General features: G+C 42.7%; 1 protein-coding gene across 1 annotated transcript in view; it reads left to right on the top strand.

Annotated features, from left to right (window-relative positions):
- Positions 1-20,810, top strand: part of GRID1 (glutamate receptor, ionotropic, delta 1) — a 686,979-nt gene that overhangs the window by 553,120 nt on the left and 113,049 nt on the right. Inside the window, exons 9-12 of the mRNA XM_010854508.1 lie at positions 10,275-10,376; positions 11,759-11,956; positions 15,164-15,488; positions 16,667-16,805. Of these exons, the coding sequence (XP_010852810.1) occupies positions 10,275-10,376; positions 11,759-11,956; positions 15,164-15,488; positions 16,667-16,805 (764 nt within the window). The remainder of the gene's footprint in view (positions 1-10,274; positions 10,377-11,758; positions 11,957-15,163; positions 15,489-16,666; positions 16,806-20,810) is intronic.

Raw genomic sequence — 20,810 nt, 5'->3', positions numbered from 1 at the left:
TATGTGAACCGTGAACTTCCTGATGTTCAAGCTGGTTTAGAAAAGGCAGAGGAACCAGAGATCAAATTACCAACATCTGCTGGACCATGGAAAAAGCAAGAGAGTTCCAGAAAAACATCTATTTCTGTTTTATTGACTATGCCAAAGCCTTTGACTGTGTGGATCACAATAAACTGTGGAAATTTCTGAAAGAGTTGGGAATACCAGACCACCTGATCTGCCTCTTGAGAAATCTGTATGCAGGTCAGGAAGCAACAGTTAGAACTGGACATGGACCAACAGACTGGTTCCAAATAGGAAAAGGAGTTCGTCAAGGCTGTATATTGTCACCCTGTTTGTTTAACTTATATACAGAGTACCTCATGAGAAACACCGGACTGGAAGAAACACAAGCTGGATGAAGGACAAGCTGGAATCAAGATTGCCGGGAGAAATATCAGTAATCTCAGATATGCAAATGACACCACCCTTATGGCAGAAAGTGAAGAGGAACTCAAAAGCCTCTTGATGAAAGTGAAAGTGGAAAGTGAAAAAGTTGGCTTAAAGCTCAACATTCAGAAAACGAAGATCATGGCATCTGGTCCCATCACTTCATGGGAAATAGATGGGGAAATAGTGGAAACAGTGTCAGACTTTATTTTTTTGGGCTCCAAAATCACTGCAGATAGTGACTACAGCCATGAAATTAAGAGACGCTTACTCCTTGGAAGGAAAGTTATGACCAACCTAGATAGCATATTCAAAAGCAGAGACATTACTTTGCCAAGTGTCTGTCTAGTCAAGTCTATGGTTTTTCCTGTGGTCATGTATGGATGTGAGAGTTGGACTGTGAAGAAGGCTGAGCGCCAAAGAATTGATGCTTTTGAACTGTGGAGAAAACTCTTGAGAGTCCCTTGGACTGCAAGGAGATCCAACCAGTCCATTCTGAAGGAAATCAGCCCTGGGATTTTCTTGGAAGGAATGATGCTAAAGCTGAAACTCCAGTACATTGGCCATCTCATGCGAAGAGTTGACTCATTGGAAAAGACTCTGATGCTGGGAGGGATTAGGGGCAGGAGGAGAAGGGGACGACAGAGGATGAGATGGCTGGATGGCATCACTGACTCTATGGACGTGAGTTTGAGTGAACTCCGGGAGTTGGTGATGGACAGGATGCCTGGCGTGCTGTGATTCATGGGGTCGCAAAGAGTCGGACACGACTGAGCGACTGATCTGATCTGATCTGATCTGATTCCATTGTATAAGTATACCCCACTTTGTTTATCCACTCATTCACCAGTCACCATGATTGACATGTGACTGAAAATATGTGACATATTTCCACTTTGGGGCTATCATGAATAAAGTCTCTGTGAACACCCACATCCTGACCTTTGTGTGTACATATTTTATATTTCCCTTATGGAAATAATTAGGAGTGGAGTTGCTGGAGGGTGTGCTCAGCGTACATTGAACTTTATAGCAAATTGCCAAACCGCCTACCAAGTGGGTGCACTTTGCGTTTCAGATCCTCACCAGCACTCAGTAACATCAGCCTGATTTTAGCCATTCTTATGTGGTATAGTGGGATGTCATGTGGTCTTGTTGGATGTTTCCCTGATGACTCATGATGTTGAGTTTTCATATGCATATAATCCGTTCACATATATTCTTTGGAAAATAAGTTCTTTCTCTATTTTTTGAAATTGAGGTGTTTGCCTTTTTGTAATTGAGTTGTAAGATTTCTTCATGTATACCAGATACAAGTCTATACTAGACACTAATATCTTGTATCTGCTATCATCCCATGACTCACGAGTTCCGTTTTTCTTTCTGCACCCAGTGGAGGCTTGATGGAAAGAGCTAATGAGTGGATGTGGCCCCCACAGTAGGGTCGCCCTTGAATCTGGGCTCCCAGGGAACCTCAGCTGTCAGGCTGGCCCACACATGCCCTTTAAGAACTTGGTAAAGTTTCAGGGTTTTTTCCTTCCTATTCACTCATATAACTATTAATACCACCTCTTTTGTGCCATTTTCTGCCAAAGATGGAATATTTCTTATATCCTGTCTCTCCTTGGAGGAGTTTCTCATCCTTTAAAATTCAGTTTGCCAGATGGTCTTATGACCACCAGGTCCTCAGAGGATTTTTAAAAAATAGTTTTGTTGAGATTTCCCTGGTGGTCCAGTGGTTAAGATTCTGAGCTTCTGCACTTCCACTGCAGGGGGCATGGGTTCGATCCCTAGTCGGGGATCCCAAACTAAGATCTTGCATGCCTCACAATGTGGTAAATAAATAAATAAAGTAAGTAATTTAAAAATAAATAAAATATATTTTGTTGATCTGAATGTTTGTTTGAGTGATACAATGAGAGCAATGTCAGTTTCCACTTTCTGTATCTTAAGCTGAAGTTGGACTGCCACCATCCTCCCTGTGGATGTGACAGTAGAATTTTATTGCTGGCACCATTGGAGGTGGTTAGTGTGAGCCCAGTGGGCCCTCTGTGCCTGGGGCTTTCAGAGAGGAGAAGCTAGAGTTTGGGTCTGTTTGTAGCTCCATCGTGAGCAATCTGGGTCAAGGGTATGACTAGGTTTCCTTGCCCTCCTCTGTAATACTACCAGGGGAGTATCTTTCTCTGATCCTTGCTAAAGATTTTTTCATGAAGCTCTCATATACGATATTTCTCCAGAGTATTTCATTTTTCTTTCATTTTCTAAGGGCTCTTTCCTTTGGACATTTAGCCCAAGTTCTGCTGGGTCTTGTTTTCAGAAAGTACAACTTTCACCAAATGCTTAATTCTTTCTGCAAATGCTCCTGGGCTGAGAATTTCAGTTATCCCATGCCTCAGAGGGAGAACCCTTCCCTCTCCTTATACAGCAGATCCGGAGCCTCAAGAGTGGTCCTGGCACCTTTCTCCATGGGTATATCCGATCTGATGACCCTATCCTGTGGTTCATATTCTACAAGCCTGCCCTTAGTAACCCTGATGCACTGAAATTCCCAAAACAAATTCTCAGAGTAGGCCTTCTTTAGGGGCCTTGGCTGCACATATTAATATCCTATTTTCAGATGCTTACACTCTGCTTCCAGGATGCTCTGTGTCTAAACATATTGTCCTTGCATTTAGCCAAAGTTTAAAGGGTGCGTTTCCTGACTGAGATCAGTGCTGGCTGAATCACCCAATTCAGGGTGATGCAAGATGTGGGTTCCCCCTTCACCCCACCCCTACCCAAGGCTCTGATTCTTTGAAACACATATCAAATGGTTTTATTTTCTAATAAAAATGGGCTGAGGAATAAAAGCTAATAGAGGAGTCATTATTTCAGAAAAGCCCATGTACTGACATGATGATAAACTCAATATGCCATCATACCAAAGCCTGTATCCCAGCCGAAGATGTCTGCACTCAGTTGATGAGGATACTGCTCAGATGGGGCTCCAACTATGGCTGTGAGGTCTAATAGGCACGGTCATAAGAACTTCACTTCCTGCTTCTAGTACTCTCTTGAGACACGTTTACTACCAAAGTATTGCCTACTCAGTTGCAAAAATGTGATGATAGAGGTTACTGATCTATTGTCTTGCTGGATTTAGCTAAATGAGATTTGGGGTTGGGCTTCCCCAGTGACTCAGCGGTAAAGAATCTGCCTGCAATGCAGGAGACACAGGTTCAGTCCCTAGGTCGGACTAGGTTCAGTCCCCTGGAGTAGGGAATGACAACCTGCTCTAGTATTCTTGCCTGGAGAATCCCATGGACAAAGATGCCTGGTGGGCTACATTTCATAGGGTCACAAAGAGTCAGGCACGGCTGAAGCGACTGAGCGTGCACACATTCATGAGATTTGTGGTTAAGCAAACCTACTTTCCTTCTTCTCTTCCCCCTTCCCTCCCAAAGAATTGGCAAGGCTCAATGTATGAAGCTGGTCATATTCTGGGCTGTAAAGCAGTTGGATTGCCTCTTCTCTCCTTCTTCCTCCCCAGGGAAAGAAACCAATACTTTACAACACCTCTATAACCAGATGACAGACCACAAAGCCCAATCTTCCAAATGAGGTTCATCTCATTTAGGGTTAATAGTCCTGCATTTAATAAGGATAGGCCACAAAGTCCCAAACCCCTGTATCTCACAACTCAAATGCTAACACGAAGAACACCCTGATTGACTCAAAGAAATATATTTTCCTGAGACCAATGGTTTATGAAATTTATTCTCCAATTGGCTGATCTCTTGAACAGTTGTTTGTCATCATCAGATTTTGAAACCATGTATCTCTTTTCAAGTGACGATTGTGCTGTAACCTCTGGCTCCATCTTCGCTTCTGGTTTGGGTAGAGCAGATCTTGGCAATGAATGAAAACCATAGCTGTCTTATCAAATAGAGGCAGTTCTCATTTTAACAGTGCTGGAAATTAGTTTTTCAGGCTCTGATCTTGACAGGTCAGCTGTCAAAAGTGGGTGTCTGTGGCCATAAATTCATCGATCCCATAAACAAAATTCTGTCTGCAAAATGCAAGAGGAAAGTCAACGAAGATGCACTTATGCACAGATGAAATGGTCTGCAGCTGTATGACTGAGTGTCAGGACTTCTCCGAGTGAAAGATTTTTCTGGCTTCCCATTTATCAAGCCTATCAGCCTCATTTAGATTTTATTATCTGAAAATTTTTCTCCAGCTTTCTGAACTGGGACCCCAGGCACCCTCAGGAGGGAGGCAGAACACAGTCTCTCCTAATCTTGATGGGCTGCAAGTTTGGGAATCCACTTACAGGCTTTTATTTTACTTTATTTTTAATTTCCACTGCAGTCTTTTAAACAAAAGATTTTGTTTGAAAAGGATGTGACTTTCTGTGTTCTGATCTTACAAATCAGGTGCTCAGAGAGATGGCCTCACTCAGAAATAATGAAAGTTTACCACTCTGGTCTTAAGATTTGGGCAAGAGCTCAAGTCTTTGTGAAAATAGGGAGATTCACTCAGCTTAGGGCGCTTGGCTTCAGGCTGATGTGAGGGAATAATAAACTTTCTTGCTCGACTTGAAGGATCCAAGATCCTGGAACATGGTTACTTTGATGTGTTTGAAGGCAGAATTTTGGTTTCTCTTTGAAGTATTTTTTCTTTCTTTGTCAGAGTACAGGATGCCTGAAGGCCAGGGAGAGAGAAATCTGTATTGAAAAACAATAAAATAAAAATCTTTAAGCCCTAAATACTTTCAGACAAAAGAAACAGGAATAATAATTACAGGTTGGAGGAATCTTTTTTTTTTTCCTCACGTAGTTGCACTTTGATTTAAATGACTTAGCCTTGGGATGGCTCAAGAAGTAACTAACATAATTTGGGGCTGTGCTTCTTCCTTAGTGGAGAAAGATTGCCTGTCTGCATGGAGTTGGGTTCTAGGAGGGGCCACTGCCCTGTCTCAAACCCAATAGGTTCTTGGGCCCCACAGCATCTTGGAAATACCTTAGAATATAAGATGCTGTCCCACAGAACCTTGATGCTGGCCTCCTCTAGGAGATGGGCACCTCAACCAAAGCTCCTTGTAGCCAGAGGACTGTTGTATTGAGTTCTGACTCTCACCCTGGCCTTGACCTTCTGACAGATAATTTGACTCTGATTGCTTCCTTCCACTCAGCCCTCAATCACACAAGTACACGTGATGGGATTTGGCTTCATTACCTTTGCTAGTTATTTTTATCAAAATCTTATTTTCTTTTTTTTTTTTGTGAAAGGAAAGAAAAACGTTTTAAAAGCCTAGAAAAGCCTAAAGAGGTAATCATGGTTATTCATAATTCCACCACTAAGATAAATTCAAATATTACATTTAAATATATTTCTTCCCACTTTAACCACTGCCTTTAAAAAACACACACAATTAAGGTCACATTGCACATACTTTTTTATATCCTGATCCGTTACTTTGTTATTATGGATTTTTAAACTACTGCTTTTTCTTAAGTTTTTAATAATTTTATTTATTTTTATTTTTGTCTGAGATGAGTCTTAGTTGCTGTGCAGGCTTTTCTCTAGTTGTGCAGAGAGGGGCCTACTCTGTAGTTACAGGACTAGCTGCTCGCAGCAACTAGGATCTTCCCAGATCAGGGATTGAACCCGTGTCTCCTGCATTAGCCGGCAAATTCTTTACCACCGAGCCACCAAGGAAGCCCCAATTTTTAATGTATTATTTTAAAATCATTTTCTCCTTTGAGTAGCTCTTCAACATGGTAGGCAGAAAGGCATTTTTATTCCATTTTATAGATAAGAAAATGGAATTTCAGTGAAGATAAATTTATTCAAAAATATTTATTGCCTCTTGTGATTTAGTACTATGCTGTAAAATGTGCTGAGGTCACTAAGGTGAGTGGTGGAAACATACCTAGAACAAAGATCTATTGGCTCCTAAATATATGCTAATTTAATATCTCCAAGTTCCCAAAATCTATGCTAGTAATAGAGAGTTGATCTTCTAGAGGAGAACGGCATTCAGGCAAGGTTAGAAACTCTGGAGATTGGAATAAGCAAGGCAAGGTTCAATCCAAGAGCCTGAGCCTCTAGAGACAGTTTATGAAGACAGGGTTTTGATCCCAGGGAACAAGATAAAAAACCCAAATAGCACAGCAGGATCACAGACTTAGGTCCAGAGTGGAAGATCATTTCTACTGCAGCTCTGTATCAGTGGTGGAGATTTGAGCTAAATATTTCATTAGTTATGAGGCTCAGACATTAAAGAATCTGCCTGTAATGCAGCAGATGCGACTTCAATCCCCAGGTCAGGAAGATCCCCTGGTGAAGGGAATGGCAACCCACTCCAGTATTCTTGCCTGGAGAATCCCATGGACAGAGGAGCCTAGCGGGCTACAGTCCATAGAGTCGCAAAGAGTTGACATGACTTGGTGACTAAACAACAACACATTTTCTTTAGTTCTTTTCTCTTTATAAGTGGAGATTTGTAGAAATTTCCTAAAACTTAATTGAGCCATAATAGATCTTCACTAGTGGCTCAGACAGTAAAGAATCCTCCTGCAATGTGGGAGACCTGGGTTCGATCCCTGGGTTGGAAAATCCCCTGGAGAAGGAAATGGCAACCCACTCCAGTACTCTTGCTTGGAGAAGTCCATGGACAGAGGAGGCTGGTGGGCTATAATCAGTGGGGTCGCAGAGTCAGACACTATTAAGGGACTAACACTGTGAGGAAATGTATGCTGATACTAAAGTAACACCTTAACTACAAGAGAAACTGGGCGTGGGGTTTATGGACAGTCTCTGCACAATCTCTATGACTTTTTTTGTGAATCTAAAAATACTACAGTTGAAAGCTTTTCTTTTTTATTGTTTTAGAAAATTGAGGGACTTCCCCGGTGGCCCAGTGATTAGGGATATGTGCTTCCACTGCAGGGAGCACGGGTTCAATAGCTGGTTGGGGAATTAAAATCCCGCGTACCTCTCGGCCAAAAGGAAAAAGAAAGAAAGAAATTGAGTAAGAGTGTAGCAGACCCCGTTGAAGAGAAGTGGCATTCCAGGCAGAAGGAACTGGAATGTGGAGAGGAGGGAACACCATGTGCGTGAGGAAGATGAGGGACTTAGTAGAGTTGGCGTGTGCTGGAGCTGACTGTCAGGGTTGGGTCTCGATCAGAAAGGGCTTTCTTTTGGCTGAGTGTAAAAGTGTTAGGACTTATTCTCTAGGAAATAGGAATTGATTAGGAAATTTTAATTAACATAGTCCATGTTTGATTTTATTTAAGATAAACATCAGCACAATGGAGGAGGGCTGGAAGACAGTGTGATGAGATCAGCAGAAAGGCTGTTGCGATAGCCTGGGGCAGAGATGCTGCTGCCCTGAGCTGGGCAGTGGGCTAGAAGCAGAGGATGGTGTGGACAAGCATGAAGAGGTGGAGCCCTTCTCACAGCGGAGCTAAAACCCTAGACAGACAGGCCTTATCCCAAGTGCTTCTTCCTGCCTCCACTCCCATGACTGATTATAATCCCAGTGGAAAGACAGATGAAGTCTGATCAATGCCAAGCAGAACCTCATTCCAGGTGTTCTGGAATCCAAGCCAGAGCAGCACAGGGTGGAGATGCCCCTTCACCAGTGCTGAGGAAGTTGGGCAGCAGGTGTCAGGAATTCAAGTCCTGGTGCAGAGCAGAATATCAGTCCCTGGAACTGCCATGTCATCACTGCTTCCATCGTAACTCTGTAAATCACAAGAGAGTAAAGGGAACCTTCATCACACCACCCAATCCAGGGCATGCCACAGACCACACAGGGTTAAGCAACCCCAATGCCTGGGCTGAACAAGTCTGGGGATGAGATGCAGGCTGCCCAAATCCATACCACGAGTCCCCTAAGTCCAGTACCACAGGGTCCAAAGAATGTAAGGAGCCAAGACCCTAGATCTGTTTGTCCGAGTTTGTCTTTTCACTTTGGCCAGCATCTGCACCCAGCTGCAGGAGCTGATCCCGAGTCCCAGGGCTGTTTCCTGAGACTCGGTGGAGAGATAGCCACCAGGTTCCTTTTCACTATGCCAGTTTCCAGAGTGTGACATCTTTGATATCTTTGCAGAGGGCTTAGGATAGATCTTAACTTTGCTCTTCACTGAAATGCCCCACAGTTGAATTAGTGGTGGCTGTGGGGGAGATCCTCAGAGTATATGGCCATGCTCTAACTAAATGATCCTCATCGCTGCCAGGCATCCTGTTGTTTAGGGTGAAGTGGGTCTTAGCTGGTATCACATCCAAAGTGACAGCAGGAGTTTCTAGGTTCCTTTAAACTGGTTCTAGAATCACATAGCTCATTCTGATGTCTCTACTGTAGGCTTCGGGGTTCTAGTATCTTCCAGGCAGAGCGGCCCCACAGATTCTGAAACTGTGGCCTCATACTCAAGGCTCAGTGTGCGCTAACCTTGCTGAAGATATCAGGGCTATGAGAAATGCTGGGAGAGTAGAAGTGTCCTTACGTGATGCTATTGGTGCCTCCTTTAGGGCACCTGGTGACACTTTTCCACGGAGGGGTAATTCTTTTTGCTCAGCCTAACTAGGGGTCTTGTGGGTTTTCTCTGATGAAGGGTAAGATGCTGTCTGTGACAATCTGAATTTTAACCCCTTGCTACTGAACTGATGGTCCATGGATCAGCAGCAGCAGCACCTGGGAGCTTGTTAGACAGGAATAATCTCAGGTCCCAGGATCAGAAAGTGCATGTAAAACCCCTGGGTGATTTGTCTGCATATTACGGTTTGAGGATCACTGCTTTCATCTATAGCAGTGGTTCACAATCCAGGCTGTGCCTTAAAATCTTCCAGGAGATAAATGGTCCAATCCACTACTGACCAATTAAGTCAGAATCTCTATGGATGGGACTCAGGCTTTAGGATGTTTTAAAAGCCCTCTTAAGAGATTCTAATGTGCAACTAAGTCAGAGCCCCAGTGACCTGGAAGAGTAGAGGTTTTCAACCAGGATCACTGGGAAAGCATTAACTTTTCTCATGCCCAAGCACTAAGATCCCGGTTATGTTGGCTTTAGATGGGGCCAATATCTATATTATTTACATCTCACCAATTAATAATTGAAAATCACTGATTAGACAAAGGGTTTATCATTGTTGCTCAGGCCCTGCAGGGACGCAGGGAAGGGAAGCAGTCTCTAGGGCATCTGTGTCTGCAGGTGTTTCTGAGCCAGGCTAGCATCTCCTTGACCATCTTAAGGTGCCTGACAGAGATGGGATGCATCTATTAGATCCTGCAGGCTTGGGAGGATGTGGCAGACCCAAGGCATGTGTATTCTTGACTTCTATCTACCTATCAGGGAAAATCATGAAGTTTGTGGTAAGACAGTGAGCTCTTGGTCCTGCTTATGGTTGGCATCAGGGTGCAACACAAGCTTTAAACCTGAGTCTTTGTTACTTGCTTCACTGTTAAACTTCATCTTTCCCTGGTGAAGCAAGTGATCTCAAGGACCACTGGCCTGGGCAAGTCAAAGGAGCGGTAAAGAAAGAGAGTGCTTTGTGGGAGGCTCGATGCTATGGCCTCAGTGGGTGGACAGAAATGTTTATTCCGTAAACAAGTTCCTACAAGTTGATTTCATTTCAAGCATGTGTTAAGTCTTCAAGATCCAGGTGAGCTGATGGAGGAGGTGGGGCTCTATCTGTCACACCTTTATTCTTTCTAAGGTTGTGAGATGGCTCTGGGTCTCTGGGAGACTTCTAGGGCTGCTGTCTTCGTAGCTGTCTGACTCAGGAGCCCACTTCGGCGGTTGATTCCTAAGGTCTGCAAGGTGCCCGTCTGTCCCTCACATTCCCTTTTGCCTTCACAGCTGGCGACGTGGGACTCGGAGAAGGGCCTGAATGGCAGCCTGCAGGAAAGGCCCATGGGCAGCCGCCTCCAAGGACTGACTCTCAAAGTGGTGACTGTCTTGGTAGGATCCTGGGCACATGGGGGAGGTCTGTCATTCAGGCTTTGAGTCAGGAGCTTCTCTCTGTTCGGCTTAATGCTGAGTTTGGAGACAAGGGGATCTTAAGTAGTGGCTTGAACTTTCATAGGCTTTTCACTCAAAGAATTTTGTGAATAGTGAAGGAAGAGTAAGATTGGAGATTCTGCTCCAGGGCCTCTGAGACCCTCCATGGCAGGTCGCTGGCCTGCTCTAGACAAGGACCAGTCATCCAGAACCAGGGCTGAACGCCAGAGCGGGGATAACAGCTCTATTTGTTTTGGGACGTAGGATCTTAACCTACAGGTTGTCCTTAGGAGATTTTTGCTGCTAGCTAGAGTCCCCAGAAAGATGTTGGGAAGACATCTTTCTAAAACCCAACACCACTCATAGGCCCATGTGACACAAAGTTTACAATGAAGACCATTGGTTGCAATTTCTCTGCATGGTTGTCCTGGAACCACAGACTTTGACTTCTTTCGGTTACCTTCAAAGCATCTTCCTTCCCATTTCTTTCTTCAACTTTTTACAACTGGAGGAGACATTTTAGATTTATCTCTTATTAGCTCGGAAGACAGGCACTGACATTCCTGCTGTCCCCATATGCACACCATGAATAAGCATTGTACCTTATCCCCCCACCCCCAGATTAAATTAATGAAATGAGGTCTCTGGGGCTGTTGCCATAAGGCCCCTTCTTTGTCATTTCCACAGGATGATGGTGGGGAAGCCTGAGGTGTTTTCCAGATGACCGTGTGCCCTACAGGAGCACATGTGACACAGCACAAAATGTGTTAATGTGCCCATGGCCTGCCTTTGGACTTTTGGACAGTGAGGTTTAATCTGCTGTGTGGTATGACCTTGTCTTGTGACTCGGCATCCATTTTTCTAGTCCAGTCTGATAGATGTAATAGTCTTCTCTCAACCTGGGTCACAGACCTCTGTTGTCATTTATTATCCCAGATGAGAGGTATTCACATTTCTTGTGTGTGTCCTAAAGAATTACAGCATTTCCAAAGGACAGAGTCCTGAATGTCACAAATGAAGGCATGAAAACAAGCCATGTTATCCTAGGAGAATGGGATGCTGAGCTGAGTCTGAAATGACAGAGGACAGATAAATCTGTTCCTCCGTCAGTATGCTGGTTGGAGGGATTTTCCTGTGCACTGTATCCTGAGTATCCATAAACCACTTTAGAAAAAGTCAGAAAGGTTCAGACTCCAGGCTTAAATTGGGTAAATACAGTGCATGTGTCCACAAATGTTCTGAAATTATGGTTCATCAGATTGGTCTCTCCAATAAGACCCTGGAAAGATGTGTGTTAATGAGCCAGTGATTTAGTTGAAGAACATTCATTCTGTTGTCCTCAGGAAGAACCTTTTGTGATGGTGGCTGAGAACATTCTTGGACAGCCCAAGCGCTACAAAGGGTTCTCCATCGATGTCCTGGACGCACTGGCCAAGGCTCTGGGCTTCAAATACGAGATTTACCAGGCCCCCGATGGCAGGTACGGTCACCAGCTCCATAACACCTCCTGGAACGGGATGATCGGGGAGCTCATCAGCAAGGTAGGTCCCAAAAGCAGATCCGTGGGGAGGGGCCCCCTAGTCTGCCTCTGGGGTGATGTCTTAATTGGGCCCCTTTGAAGTTGGAACCTCAGGACCAGCTGGACAGATCACAGTTACCCTTCTCCACACGATAAGGATCTCTTCCTCCACGCTCACCCTCCTCCCTGCTGTACTCATTCTTCCTTTTATTTTCCAATGCCCAGGCACTCTGGGTTTTCCTTCTATGTCCATTGCTATCATTCCTTTGAAGCACCATGTGCCCTTCATGAAATCCACCCCCACATTTGAGCTGCAGTAGGAGCCCAGTGCTCATGGGGACGGGGGTGTGGGGAAGATGGGTGCGTGCTTAATCTCTTCTCCATGGCCCACAGCAGCGGGCGGGTGTGTCTTGTGTGTGTGCGCGTGCATGTGTGTGTGTGAATGAGTGTGCAGGTGTGTTTGCGTTGCTATGGTAAGTGAAATCTCAGTCCCTAGTGCCTCAGGTCAATTTCAAATCTTTCCTCTTCCTCTTTGCCGTAGAACCTGGTCCCCACGGCACGAGGCCAACTCACTGTGTCCCCCTCCTCTCCCTTGCCATCCTGTGGCCTCTGGGTTATTTACTGACAGCCGTTTACATTGGTGGATCTGCTCAAGTCCTCCCTCACCATCAATCTGGACATTTCTGACATCCCTACAGATAACCCTGGGCTTCCAGTGCTTTGACCATTCATCTCCAGTGACCTTGGAGCACCCGTCCCCGTGCATCCTGTTAGCATCTTACATGTTGCTGTCACTGTCCCACTCCATGACTACAACCTGTCATCCTTCTGACTCCGGCATTTTATCTTAAAACACAAGCCCTTTTCTTTATAAACCCATAAATGCAGACAGGATACCTGTGTTCTCTCCAGTTTCTCCTAAGCTGTCATTTTTTTCCAGTAGCATGCATTCTAATCCTGTTAATGACAAGAAATTGCTCATTAAATCAACTTAATATAAAAAAGGAGGTGAAAACAAAAGCCAAACCCATAACAACTTTATTGTGGAATAATTTATATATAATCTGTACCCATTTCAGATGTATCATTCATGATTTCTAGGAAATTTAGTGAGCTGTGCAACCATTACCATGTCTAATTTTGCAACACTTCCATCACCCCAATGAGATTCGTCATACTCATTTACAATTAATCCCATTCCAACCCAGCCCTAGGCAACCCTTAATCTACTTTCTGAGTCAATAGATTTGCTTTTGCAAATATGTACTATAAAAGCAGTCATGCCATACCGGTCTTTTGTCTCTGACACTTTTCACTTGGCACATGTATTTGAGGTTCATTCTTCTCTAAGATTTCTATGCCTTTCTGGTATGGCATCCTTTCCCGCCTGGCGTGCCCTCTGTGGTTGTCCAGATAAACCCCTGTTCCTTCATCTTTTGTGATTCTCCTAAATTATTTTTGATTTCTTGTTACCTTGAAACCCTGACTTGGTTCTATTACCTACCTTCTGACTCTGACATCCAGCGGCTCTGTGCAATTAGAGGAGAAAACCACAAGTTTGTCCAGATAGATGCATAAACGATGTGTGGCCATCACCTCGGCTGGGCCTTCAGGACAGCCCCAGTTCCTTACCATGGCCTTTACTGGGTCCCTTGGCAACATTCCTTAGAAACTGTTGCAAAATTTTATCTTTCTCCTCAAGCAACCTAATAATCTCCTATCTTAAACTAGAAAAAAGAAGTACTTCTCTATTAAGGAAAGAAATGAAGACATCTGGACATGAGATTCTATTTCAACTTCCTATAAAGATCACATCTGCAGACAAGTGCTCTCACCTCCAGATTCAGAGCGGGGAGTGTTTTTCCTCCTATTACAGCTCAGCCCTCACTGGTGTCACCAGTCACCTCCCTTGCTTCTGCTCTGGACCCGGTTTCATATGTTAGTTTCCCTCCATCCTCTGTTGTTAACCTATCCTGATCCCCTAGATTTCCTTCTCAGTCCTTAAATATTCTCCAAGCATAAACAGAACAAACAAACAAAAAACCCTCCCTGGATCTTGGGTTTCTGAGAAGAGAAGCAAGAACGAGAAATGCACATGTGGCAAGTTTGAGAGCTGACATGGTCACCTCCAAGAGTTTTTCTCTTTATCCTAGGTATGTTAGATTTCAGTTTGGCAATCAGTATATCTGCCCCTCCAGCCTGTGTATTGGACCTGATAAAGTTCTTCTATGTGGTTTTCCCCAGTTTGAATATGTAGTTTGGATAAGCTGTCACAACTGGTCATTCTAAAATAAACCTAGTTCTGACAGTGCCTCCTACTTAGAGAGCCAAGATAGAGATGATCACTGTACAATTTTAATGCTCTTATGCCAGCATCAACTCAGGCATAAGGATCTTAGTCTGTACCAGTCTTGGCAGCTTTAACCTCACAATCTAGTTTCATCTTAATGGGGTCTTTGTCTATTTTTAAATTAAGCTCATCTTGGAAAGCAAAAATCTTGGGAGGTACTTTTGAGGTCACAGCAGTGGATGCCCTGGGGGCCCCTTTACTGCATGGCTTTACTAAAGGAAGAAGCAACCATGTGTCTGAGAAGCCATGAGTAAAGGGAAGTGGAAGAAGGAAGATGATCCCTGTTTTCTTGGAATATACTACTCTCTGGCATAGAGCCTGCATATAAAGCAACTTAGGACTGATGCCCTAATGAGATTCAAGGTAGTTCTACACTCTCCATATAACTTCAAAAGTATTTTAGAGAAGAGATATATCTGTGTGGGCTGATGGAGTTTGGAGAGGTTTGATGGAATAATGGAGTGTCCCTGTGGTCCTGAAGTATAGGAAGGATGAAGACAAGTCCAGAAGACAGGCTGGGGGGAAGGGTGGGCAGTAAGATCGAAATACCAGTAAAAGTAAAAAGATAGTTCACTAACGGAATCATTAAGAAATTGAAGAAAACCTACAATTCACACAGAAATGAAAATGGTGATAGACTCTTTCCTCCAGAAGTGGTTTCCAGGAGTTTTTGGGGTTTAGGGAGACATATGTAAGTTGAAGGTGGTAATGGCAGACAACCTGATGCTGGATTTTCCTTACAACGTTCAAAGTCATGAGGCGTCAACACTTGCAGCCTTTTCCTCTGAACAACCCAAAGGGCAGTGGACAGGCCTTGGGCGAAGGTAGAACCCAGAGTAATCTGAGGACTGCCTTCTGACCAGATGGTTTGCCTTTCAGAGAGCAGATCTGGCCATCTCCGCCATCACCATCACCCCGGAGAGGGAGAGCGTTGTGGACTTCAGCAAGCGGTACATGGACTACTCGGTGGGAATCCTCATCAAGAAGCCCGAGGAGAAAATCAGCATCTTCTCCCTCTTCGCTCCATTTGATTTTGCCGTGTGGGCTTGCATTGCGGCAGCCATCCCCGTGGTTGGTGTGCTGATATTCGTGTTGAACCGGATTCAGGCCGTAAGGGCTCAGAGTGCAGCCCAGCCCCGGCCCTCTGCTTCCGCCACCTTGCACAGCGCCATCTGGATTGTCTACGGAGCCTTCGTACAGCAAGGTACCTTCCCGGTTTCTGCATGCTGGAGTAACCCCAAGGTCCTGGAAGGACTTGTCCACTGACGACATTCTTAGGTTCATGTTCCCAAAGTCATTTTAAATGCAATTTTATTTAACTTCTAAGATGGTCCTAATATCATGCTGTACTCCACGTATTATCAGATAGAAAGTAAATGAAATGATTAAAAAAAAAAAGAACTTTGAGTCCTGATTTTCCTCTTTAGATAAAATTAACTTCTAGTTCTGCCTTGCACTTTCCTCCCCTCCCACATTAGATTGATTGTTATGCAGACAGGGTTGTCAAATGAAGCTATCTTGCTTAAATGTGAAGTCTTCATGGGCTAAAAAATCACAATTGTTTTGCAATCATCTAAGCAATACTCCAGCCATTCTTGAGATTCAGTCTCCTATCTCAGAGAAATCTAGATAGCAGTTGGGGAGTTACAGTTTTGATGGGAAACAACAAAATTGCAAAGTTCCTAATGTGAGTCCTGGACTTATCTGCACCATAGCAAAATATGTATTATCTGCTCGAGAGGTTATATAATAACAGTCAGCAAGGAGCTTTCTTCTGCTACCCCCTGAGACACCGAGGAGGAACGATTGACCTCAAAGAGGCAGCTTCGGACTATAAGTCATATACAGTGATTTCTGAAAATCATAGAAAAAAGTCATCTAGTGAGGGCCGAATGTTAATAAAAGTGATATGGTGCATCTCATTTCTGAGGCTTAAAAGAAAGCTAGAGAACCCTCTAGGTATAAGGCAATTTTACATTTACAGAGTTCCTGAGACTGTTTCATGTGAATTTAAAATGGATAGGGACCTTACATAGGGTTGCAACCCTGGAAATTCTCAACACAGTGAGGAGAATCTTCTAAGGGGAAGAGTTTGATATTCAGAACTCTACTGTTGGCATTTTCAAAAACATCCTATCACTAAAAATGCCAAGCCTAGCTTTCCTGTATTTTGTGGTCCTCCACCCCTTTCTGAGGTTGGTGGTCCTAGGATTTTATTTCCGGAACTGTCAGAGTCCACCATAAGCAGCTGGCAGTCACTTTCTTGATCCTCAGCTCATCACCAGGGGTGGTTCCCTATGCCTGGCTGCAGGGCAGAGAATTTCTGGGGATAGGAGTGAGAGCAGAAACCCCAGACCAATCCCCTTTGCCTGTCTCCTGCAGGTGGAGAATCCTCAGCGAACTCCATGGCCATGAGAATTGTGATGGGCAGCTGGTGGCTCTTCACTCTTATCGTGTGTTCCTCCTACACAGCCAATCTCGCTGCCTTCCTCACGGTGTCCAGGATGGACAACCCCATAAGGTAAGAAGGCTGTAAAGAGAGAATGCAGACCTGGCCATGGTGGCCTGGTGTCGTGGAGGCAGAGAAGGACTGCCTCTGGATCTGCAGTTTGATGGTAGTAATCTTTAATGCATGAGGACCTTCACTCCTGTTGGATTTTATTTTATGTACAATTAAATACATGCATAAATTCACTGACTAGTATTTCTCTGAACATTTAAATTCTACCTGTAACTAATAAGTCAAAAAATAAAAAAATCAGCAAATGAGATGTCCTCAGACATTTCAATATTGATTACAAACTTATTTAATCAAAATTTTCTAAACATTTCATTAAAACCACAAATCTAATACATTTCTCCAATTCTCCAATCTTCAAACATCTAAAAAAATATTTTTTAAAACATGCTAATTATTGTAGTGATTAGAAAATGTATTTCACTTACAGTTATAAAATTGTAAAATTATTGAAACCAAGAACTAAAAACGTTTCATTTTAACCAAAATGTTAAAAATAGGGCATAAAAGAATTAGTTCAACATAGTGAAATAACTCAGAAATGCCTTTGCTTTATAATCAGATTTTCACATACTGTGTGAATTACAAAAGAACTTGGATAAAATGAACATCTGCTGGCTATGTGGTTGCTGAACTGACCAGTGGCACAGATTTAGTCCACACTTCTTTGAGTGCAATATCAACCTCAATATCACTTCTTTCTTTATCCCTGATTATGCTTTTCTGTGTCCCTGCCTTCGGTAATTTCTCCTTTAATTCATCATACTTACTGTCATTATATCAATTCTTTTGATCCACGATCCTAGTCAAGTCATCCATACTCAACCAGCTTCGGTAGCTCCCAAGTGCCTATTTGAAAGAGGAGAGATTCCTTGATTAGGATTAAAAATTCAGAATGATATGGTCTAGTTTTAATTTTAATTGACATTTTTATTGAGAGAATTGTAGACTAACTTGCAATTATAAGTAATAATGCAGAGAGATCTCAGAATATCGTTTAGCCAGTTTCACCCAATGGTAGCATATTGCAAAACCAGGATATGAACATTGATCCTATTGACTGATTCTATTCAAATTTCTCGTCTCATCCTTGTACTCATTTCTTTGTGTGTGTGTGTATGCATTTGATTCTGTACAGTCTTACTGTATACGTGGATTTGTGTATCCACCACCACAGTAAAGATACTAAGTATGATGATTTTGTTTCTACAAGAGCTCCTTGTGTTGTTCTTTTATAACCACACCTACCTCCTTCGCACTTCTTTGCCTCTTGTCCCATTCTTAACACCTAGCAGACACTAATGTGCTCTCTGTCTCTGAAATTTGTCATTTCAAATACGTACTATATAAATAGAATCACACTTTTAGGATTAGCTTTTTCTTTCAGTATAATTCTCTGGAGATTCTTTCAAATTGTTATGTGTATTAATAGCTCATTGCTTTTTGTTGCTCAGTAGAATCTAATGTAACACAATTTATTTAACAATCCCCCCACTGAAGGATATCTAGGTTTTTTCCAGTTTGGGGCAATTAAGAAAAAAGCCATTGTGCATATTTGTGTGAAGGTTTTTGTGTGAACATGCATTTTCATTAATAGGTAATACATATCTAAGAATGCAATTGCTGTATCTCGTGGTAATAGCATGTTGAGTTTTATAAAAAAAATGATCAAACTGCTTTCTAGAGTAACTGTCACTTTAAATTACTACTATGGATGTAAAATTATCTAGTTTCTTTGCATCTTTGCCAGTATTTAGTGTATCAGTATTTTTTTACTTTACCTTCTGGTAGTCATGATGTGGGAGAAGGCAATGGCACTCCACTCCAGTACTCTTGCCTGGAAAATCCCATGGACGGAGGAGCCTGGTAGGCTGCAGACCATGGGGTCGATAGAGTCCGACACGACTGGGCGACTTCACTTTCACTTTTCACTTTCATGCATTGGAGAAGGAAATGGCAACCCACTCCAGTGTTCTTGCCTGGAGAATCCCAGGGACGGGGGAGCCTGGTGGGCTGCCGTCTGTGGCACAGAGTCGGACATGACTGAAGCGACTTAGCAGCAGCAGCAGCAGCAGTCATGATGTGATAGTGCACTGTGGCTTTTTGCTCCCCTAATGACTAATTATAGTGAATTCCTTTTCCTGTGCTTATTGCTATATTTTCTTTGATGAAATATATCTTTATGTATTTTGCCCATTTTCTCACTGGATTGTTTATTAACGTTGAATTTTGAAAGTTCTTTATATATTTTAGACACTTGTTCCTTGCCAGATGTATGGTTTGCAAATATTTCCCCCTGCTCTGAAGTTTGTTTTTCAAGTTCTTAACAAAGTCTTTCACAAAGAAAAGTTTGTAATTTTTATGAGGTTCAATTTACACATTTATTCTTTTGTGAATCATGCTTTTGGTGTTGTCTAACTCTGCCAGGTCGTAGACCTGAAGATAATCTTGGATATTTTGTTTGTTTTTCTGAAAGTTTTGTCATTTTCCGTTTTGTAAATTTGGATGTGAGGTTTCTATTTTTAAAATTCATTTGTGGAGTAAGACATTGAACAGGAATCATAAACAGTTGGATGTGACCTGAATTTACTTTGCAAGTTTGTAGGGGTTTTTGGCAGCTTTGTATGCTGACTATTTAAATCTGAATGACTTTGGTGATGGTAACACTCTTCAGGTTGCCTCCGGTCCCACTGTCCTCTACTTTATTACATGTGCTAGCTTCACACTTTCACATATTCACTTTTCACCATCAAATCATACAAGTTAGTATGCTGTGACAGAGAAGCATACTGGTTGACTCTTGGTGAGATAGCAAGACTTACACATCCATGCTATTCATTGTGTGGACCCAGACCAGTATTGCTGGCATAAGGCTCTCAGTCCTTACCTCAGATCTCACGAACCAGAATTTGTATCTAAGTAGGTCTCCAAGTGATTTTTATTCACATTAAAGTTTGGACAGCTCTGCCAACAATTAGAAAAAAAGTGATCTATGAAATCCTAATAGCCTGAAGCGATTGGCTGCAACTAACAAATGCATTTTAATAGAGCTATCCATCAGTTCCTGCCTTCAGGGTACCACAAACTGGAAAAGAAAGGTGGTGCATATTAATGGTACTCAAGAAAAAGAATATGAGACTTACTCCACATGCCATGATAAGTTACAGGTATCTGACTAGACCTCCTATCATTAACAGCTATAAAACTGGAAAAATCTGCTGTTTACAGCATTTTTAACATAAACACAGGTAGATTGCCAAATTCAGACTTAAATTGAAGAAAGTGGGGAAAACCATTAGACCATTCAGGTATGACCTAAATGAAATCCCTTATGACTATACAGTGGAAGTGAGAAATAGATTTAAGGGATTAGGTCTGATAGACAGAGTGCCTGAGGAACTATGGACAGAGGTTCATGACATTGTACAGGAAACAGGGATCAAGACCATCCTCAAGAAAAAGAAATGCAAAAATGCAAAATGGCTGTCTGAGGAGGCCTTACAAATAGCTGTTAAAAGCAAAGGAGAAAAGGAAAGATATACCCATTTGAATGCAGAGTTCCAAAGAATAGCAAAGAGAGATAAGAAAGCCTTCCTCAGTGATCAATGCAAAGAAATAGAGGAAAACAATAGAATAGCAAAGACTAGAGATCTCTTCAAGAAAATTAGAGATACCAATGGAACATTTCATGTAAAGTTGGGCTCAATAAAGGACAGAAATGATATGGACCTAACAGAAGCAGATGATATTAAGAAGAGGTGGCAAGAATACACAGAAGAACTATACAAAAAAGATATTCATGACCCAGATAATCACGATGGTGTGATCACTGACCTAGAGCCAGACATCCTGGAATGTGAAGTCAAGTGGGCCTTAGGAAGCATCACTACGAACAAAGCTAGTGGAGGTGATAGAATTCCAGCTGAGCTATTTCAAATCCTAAAAGATGATGCTGTGAAAGTGCTGCATTCAATATGTCAGCAAATTTGGAAAACTCAACAGTGGTCA

The sequence above is a fragment of the Bison bison genome, unplaced genomic scaffold (assembly GCF_000754665.1).
Source record: "Bison bison bison isolate TAMUID 2011002044 unplaced genomic scaffold, Bison_UMD1.0 scf7180017864341, whole genome shotgun sequence".
NCBI classification, from domain to species: Eukaryota; Metazoa; Chordata; class Mammalia; order Artiodactyla; family Bovidae; genus Bison; species Bison bison.
Note: the sequence above shows the minus strand (reverse complement) of the source record. Positions and strands in the feature narration are given on the sequence as shown.